The sequence below is a fragment of the Cajanus cajan genome, chromosome 7, assembly GCF_000230855.2.
Source record: "Cajanus cajan strain Asha chromosome 7, NIPB_CcT2T_4, whole genome shotgun sequence".
NCBI classification, from domain to species: domain Eukaryota; kingdom Viridiplantae; phylum Streptophyta; class Magnoliopsida; order Fabales; family Fabaceae; genus Cajanus; species Cajanus cajan.
The window spans coordinates 4,936,600-4,943,894 of NC_138523.1; the positions used below are offsets into that span (position 1 = coordinate 4,936,600).

At 25.2% G+C, this 7,295-nt stretch overlaps 1 protein-coding gene across 1 annotated transcript; it reads left to right on the plus strand.

The window, feature by feature from the left end:
* Positions 1-1,180: 1,180 nt before the first annotated feature.
* On the plus strand, positions 1,181-3,203 carry LOC145949771 (uncharacterized). The gene is made up of 2 exons (XM_083060650.1): positions 1,181-1,191; positions 2,057-3,203. Exons 1-2 carry the CDS (start codon positions 1,181-1,183, stop codon positions 3,201-3,203), a joined length of 1,158 nt encoding a protein of 385 aa, XP_082916776.1.
* The last annotated feature ends 4,092 nt before the right edge of the window (positions 3,204-7,295 follow it).

Below are 7,295 nucleotides of genomic sequence, written 5' to 3' on the forward strand. Positions count from 1 at the left end.
TGTAAATATAGCGATGTAGAACAGTGTTTTTGTAGTAGTGAGTTTTATTCATAAAAAGCATTTCTATCTTAATTAAAGTAATTATAATTTATATGTTTTTAATATTTTGAATGTTTTAATTATAATACTATTATATATTTATACCTATATATTAAGGAGATTCCTATTTTATTATACACAATATTATTGACAATTTTAACTTTTAAAAAACTACATAACAATAATTAATAAAGATCAGAATTTTTTTTTATATTGTATATTTTTTTTTAATTCTCTTAATAATCGTCTCCTACCTTCACTAACATAATGTTTATTTAAACAAAGATATGAAATGCGTTTTACTCATAATTAAGTTTATAGTTATAGACTTATAGCCTATTCAAATTAAGAAGTTTCACACTTTTTAGTGTGTATAAAGGATAAAACTTTCAAACATTGTGTATAAAGTATAATACTTAAATCTTCCATATTTAGAGTGGTTCATAGACAAATGTCACGGGATAACATAAGAAAAAAATTCTTCTTAAAATACAAATAATCATTTTATATTTTTCGTTCATAAAAGCTGCATTATTAAAGTTAATTTATTCTTTTGTACATCATTTAATTTAATTTTTAATTTGATATTTATGTAATTAAAATATTACTTATTACTTACGTATGTTTTTAATTTCTCAATTTTAAGGTAAATTTATTTTTAGTTACTCAAATTTAAAATCGATCTTTTTAACTTTTGTAATTCTCAAAATTGTTATTTTAATTTTTATACTTAAATTTTGTAAGGAAATCTATCAAATATTGTCACATAAATTTTATCTATTAGCATTCTTTTTAGTGAAAACATCACCTTATACCTATCTAATGATGCATAATTATTTTAATCTATCATTTTTAGATATTAGTGACCTAAATGACTAAATCAAGATGTCTAAAAAATTATAAGAACTAAAAATTAATTTTAAATTTAAGAGACTAAAAATAAATTTATCTTATATTTAAAAGACTAAAAATATATTTAAACTTTAAAATATCTAAATTAATCTTAGTATTTTTTTTAATAATGATGTGCTGTGGTCCTTTCTGATTGTTTTAAAATCTTTATTCACGTAATGATACAAGTTATTTATTTATTTTTATTGTATCACACAAAATTAACGTTATTAACTTTAATATGATGAAAATGGTTATATTGTATTTTTTTAAAATTAAGAGACCAAATTTAATTTTTTAATAATATAAGGAATAAATTGAATAAATTAAATAAAATTAATTAGGAACAAAAAGAGAAATTTAATTTTATATTAATTAAATTAATTATATAACATCAGCTAAAATGAGCTGAAAATTAAAGTAACTAATAAAAATAAAGTGATACTTTCAAAAATGATCTTCAAGTTCATGATCGAATTTTTGATTTTTAGTTAAAGAATATAAATGTCAATCCAAAATACACCATACCTTATCTCATTTAGTTAAAATAGATTATATATATATATATATATATATATATATATATATGTGAAAAAGTATAATTTTTTTTTTTTGTTTTACAAAAATATATAACTCTTTCTCACCAAATCAACTCCTATAAAAATAAAATGATATTTTCAATAACAACTTAATATTCAATATGAAAATTAAATCTTAATTTTTGGGTAAAGAATACAATATCAAACAATTTTTGGTTAAAGAACACAATATCAAACTATTTGAGATAACGTAAATTTTCACAATCTCTTTAATCACAACGGCATGTTATCACTTACCAGCAAGGACGGAGCCAAGGGGGGACCTACGGGTGCCACGGCCCCCCCAACAATTTTAATTTTTTTTTATATACATATATATTACTATATGGCACCCCCTATTTTTAATATAAACTCATATGTATAATTAAATGAATAACCCAAATTTATTTTTTTATTCAACTTTTGGACTTCTGGTACGGCCTGCTATGTGGTATCACTTTGGAATTTTTTTTTTTTAAAAAAATGTAGCGCCTCATTTGATCATTCCAATTCTTGCACGTTCATGCTTTTTTTCAAAACTTGAGTAGGATTGTTAATGTTGTGTGTTCTTCTTGCAAACGCAATGATGAGTTACATGATGCTTATGAGACTGAAATTGCACGTTTGGTTGCAAATGATGAGATTGAAACTGGGAGGGGAGCTAATCAAATTGGCACACTACAAAGACCTGGAGATACTAGATGGAGTTCTCATTTCAATTCAATATGTAGCCTTCTACGCATGTTTAATGCAACTACTTCAGTTCTTGAAGATTTGGTGGTTAATGGAACTGGCTCTCAACGAGGTGATGCTACTTATGCTTTCAGAGTATTGATGTCTTTTGAATTTGTTTTCATTTTACATGTTATGAAAGAAATTATGGGAATCACAGACAAGCTTTGTCAAGCTTTGCAGCAAAAGAATCAAGACATTGTGAATGCTATGTGTTTGGTTTCTAGCACAAAGTCACTAATTCAAAAGTTAAGGGATTTTGGTTGGGATTCTCTTTTAGAAAATGTTAACTCTTTTTGCAATAGCCGAGGTGTACCAATTCCTGATATGAGTGCTACTTACTCTGACATAATTCGAACTCGGCTTAAAAAGGATTCTGTGACAGTTGAGCATCATTATCGTGTAGATATATTTACTGCAGCGATAGATTATCAATTGAAAGAATTGAATAGTAGATTCAACGAGCAATCAACTGAACTTCTTATGTTGAGTGTAGCTTTGGATCCTAAATATGCATTCAAATCATTTAATGCTTGTGATATTTGTAGTCTAGCTAAGAAATTTTACTCTTCAGATTTTTCTGACCAAGAAATGATTCATATGGAATATGAATTGCAACATTATGAGTTTGATGTGCCAAAGGATCCCAAATTTCATAATTTGTCAACTCTTGGTGAATTATGTCAAAAACTAGTAGAGGTTGGCAAATCAAATGTTTATCCTTTAATTGATCGATTGATACGACTTGTTCTTACTCTGCCCGTGTCAACAGCAACTACAGAACGTGCTTTTTCAGCTATGAAGATTATAAAAACAAGTTTGCGCAACAAGATGGAAGATGGTTTTCTTACTGACTACATGATTGTTTATATTGAGAAGGAGATTGCACGAAGATTTACAACTGATATGATAATTGATGATTTTTACTTCATGAAACAACGACGGGCACAACTTAAGAAATAAAGGTACATACTTGAATAACTTGATCTTGCAATATGTTCGATATATTTATCAAATGTAAATATGAGAAATAATTTTTATTAAATTATGTTAATTATTATCTAGTTTTGTCAGATAATATGCTTTTGATACTTTAATTTTCATTTATTATAAATTATATATTATTTATTCTCGGCCCCCCAGTATTGAAATCCTGGCTCCGTCCCTGCTTACCAGCTTCCCACGAGTATATTCAGAAATAATTGACATAATTGTCCAAATGACAGTTTTTAAAAATAATAGGAAGAAAATGTTGTGAAAAGAGTAAAGTAAAACGAATAGAACACAACCTTATAGAAATGTGACAGAATAAATGATAGCTTTGTCCTAATTTAAGTTTATTTTTAGAATAAATGATTTTTGGGTTGGTTTTATTTTTTTATCTTTTTAAATTTTATAAAATTATTTTTGTCCTATAAAAATAAGTAAATTTTAGTTTTAATTTTTGTAAAATATTTTTCTTTGATTTTTATCTTTTAAAATTTAAAGTCGCTATCTTTTTTTCTTCTAATAATCATTTAAGGTAAATAAATCATATTTATTTTAATAATTTATAAAAAAATTTAAAAGTGTCAAATTGACATAGTATCACTATTTTATTAAGAGATATAAATAATATTTAGGATAGATACTTAACCTTTTAATAAACAAAAAAGTTAAAAATAATTACATAATAGTAAAGAATTTTTTTTAGAAGAATAAAATATAAAAAAGAATTTACAAGATCTAAAATTAAAATTTGTTCATTTTACATAATTAAAAACATATTTAACACTTTCATTTTTGCAAAAGGAAGATAGTCCAACTTATTCCATTCTATTTATTTATTTTATTAACTTTTTTCATTTTAGAAGGGTTAAGTTGCTTACTCACCTTGAAGCTGGGTGAGTGTTTCTGCTTCCAACCCAACTTTTAAGGGTAGAGTGGTCAATTTACCTCTTTTTCAATGGGATAATGACAAATTGAAATGGGTTAGTTATTTTATTTCATTCAAATGGGTTGGATTGTTTCTGTGATATCTATTTTATATTGATAAATATAATTAAAGGTTTATCATCGTTGAATCTCAAGATCATAATTTTGATGAAAGTTGCAGAAAGATATTAACAAAGGAAAAAAATGAATATACACCAAAAAAATGAAGGGAAAAATATATTTCTTATTTTCATAAACTACAATTTTTTTTTCTTTTTTTAAAATTCGCACTTTTTTATCCGAGAGATAATATGTAAAACATTTTTGTTCATTTTAATAAATTTATAAGTAGTGCAACTATGAATGTATATATCTCCCAAAGATATTTTTCTTCTTCTTTATTATTCATATATTTTTCTTCTCTTTCGATATCTAGGAGCATTAAAAACATTTTATTATTAACTATATAACTTTTTTTTTATCAGTAGAAAGGGTAAAGTAAGAACATTACAGAAGCCTTACATGAAATTGGTTTTCATTGCATCAACTAGTAGCTTATTTGATAACAAAGGTGGGCAACTATCCAAACAAAAAAACCTAGGTGATGATCCCTTTTTGACTAGCTAATATGTGCATTTGTATCTTTCACGTAAAACATTTTTTTTAAGGCAACAATTTTATTAGTTAAAATTAATTGGGCATAACTTAATTGGGATAAGTACACTAATATCATAGAATCAACAATCTTTGTTAAACAAAGACACTATAGTGTCAAAGAATAGCGAGAGTCTCACTCCACAACAAATTGTAAAATTGCAACAAATGTATAGACTTTCTCACAATAAATTGCAGAATAAAAACAAAGACATAGAACAACTCACATATTCTACTCTCATGAGTTTTACTCTCAATACATAATAAAAAAAACATATAATCCCACTCTGTTATCAAATAATTGTTAATAAAAATTATTTATGTTGCTCTGTTAGCTTCTACCTTGAACTTGAATTGTTCTCCTTCTTTTTTTGTAATCCTGAAAGCTTTACATTTACATTTGACACAAGGGCATCTTATGACATTACCTTGGCTATGAAATTTCTCCTAACTAGTAACAAACTCTAGGAACTCAACTACTATGTTTACGAACTCAACCTTCAGACATTTTGTAGCATCCAATCTATTATACATCTACCTCCGATTCTCAGGAATCTCTATAATGCAAACTACCTGCAACTTATCATAGGTTGAAGCTTTATAGTAAAGTAAAAATAATGAGTTTAGACCTTATGTATTTGAAATTCAAGTATGCAAAGCATATAATTAAATCTACCTCCGATTCTCAGGAATCTCTATAATGCAAACTACCTTATGTATTTTAAATAAAATCTCCATTAACTACTAAAATTAGTAAAACTAACATATAATTATTTATAAAGGGTATCGTATAAATAAAATAAGAATGAATTAAAATAACCAATTGACAAACATAGTGAAAATAATGTATTTAAGTTATTCACTAAGAACTGAAAAGGCATTTCTTTTATAGTGGTGTAAATAGGAAATGGAAACAGAAATATGTTTGTTTTAAGTAAATAAGAATACTTTCTTGCTGGTAATTAGTACATATCCTAGAAACTATGCCTTTGCATGTTAATTAACATAGCATTATATATACAATTTAAAAGACCTGGTTAATTTGAGAAAACATTTCTATTGTTATTTCTTCTTTTTATAATTATAAAAATGTTACTATTTTTTCACTATTTGAAAACAAGATTTTTTTAATATTAATTCTTCATAAGAATTTGGATGGGCAGTTAAATAAAATAAAATAGAAAAAGAAAAATTCTAAATATGTTAAATATAATTTTAAAAGAAAAGTAAAAAAAACAAATTATAATTTATTTTAAATATGAAAAGGATGTTATATAATGAAATTACAGATTTTTAAAATAAAAAAAATACTAAAATACGTTTTAACTTTTAATGATAAGAATTTTATTTACTGTTGGAACAAATAATTTTCATATTTTTTAAAATTATTTTAAATTGTAAGGATTAAAACATAAATTTAGTGAAAACAAAAAGAAAAATAATATTTTAACCAACTAAATTTTTAAATAAAAAGTTATGCTAGAAGCTTTAATAAATATTTTAGAAATATATATTTTTCATATTAATCTATTGTGTAGAGTATGTCACCGAATAAAAGAATTGGGTGCTATAAGGATAAATTCAACTATAAATAAGGATAAACTATAAAAGGCCAAAATTTGGAAACATATCATGAAACATTACCAATTCTTTCAACTTTAAAATAAAAAATGGTTAACTTTACCCTTGACTCCGGAAAGATCAACATAAATTATGAGTCTATAAATCAATTTTTGTAACTTATTTGTCCCTTTCTCATTTTTTTAATCATTTCCTAACTATTTTTTTAATTTCCTAAAACTAAGAAAAAATTACTTATTCATATGGGGTTTATTTTAAATAATAAATCAAACATAGCTTAAGAAATTACTAATTTTCTATGGCTAATTACATGTACAAACAATAAATATTATCTATGACAATACCAAGTATAATAACATACATTAAAAATAATTCATGGATAGCAAGAAATAAGAACAAATTATTAATTTCATACTAACTTCAGCTATTAGGAAAATTTTAAAACTTAAAAATTTACCAAGAACAATTGTTAACGTATAGTATTTATTGATTGTTGACACAACAAACAATTCTTAAAATAATAAGGTCATTAAAATACAAACAATGTTGTTTGACCTTGATAATAATAATTAATACTGAAAAAATAAACTAAAAGAGACAAAAGAAAATTTTACATTCTAAAAGAAAATGTTTACCTAAGTTTGGAGGTGGAAGGGATGATTGGAAATTTGAACAATAAGGGTAGGGCAAGAAGGAAGAGTGACAATGCATAAGAGAGGGGGCCTTTGTGGAGGTCGTGCATGGGGGGTGGGAGGCTTTGCTAGAGGTGGTGTGCATGCCGGGGGGTAGGGGTGGGCAAAATGAACTGAACTGAACTGAACTTATAAAAACTATACTGAACTTAAAAATAGTTCTTATGAACTGAACTAAACTAAATATTAGTTCAGACTAACTGAACTGAACTAT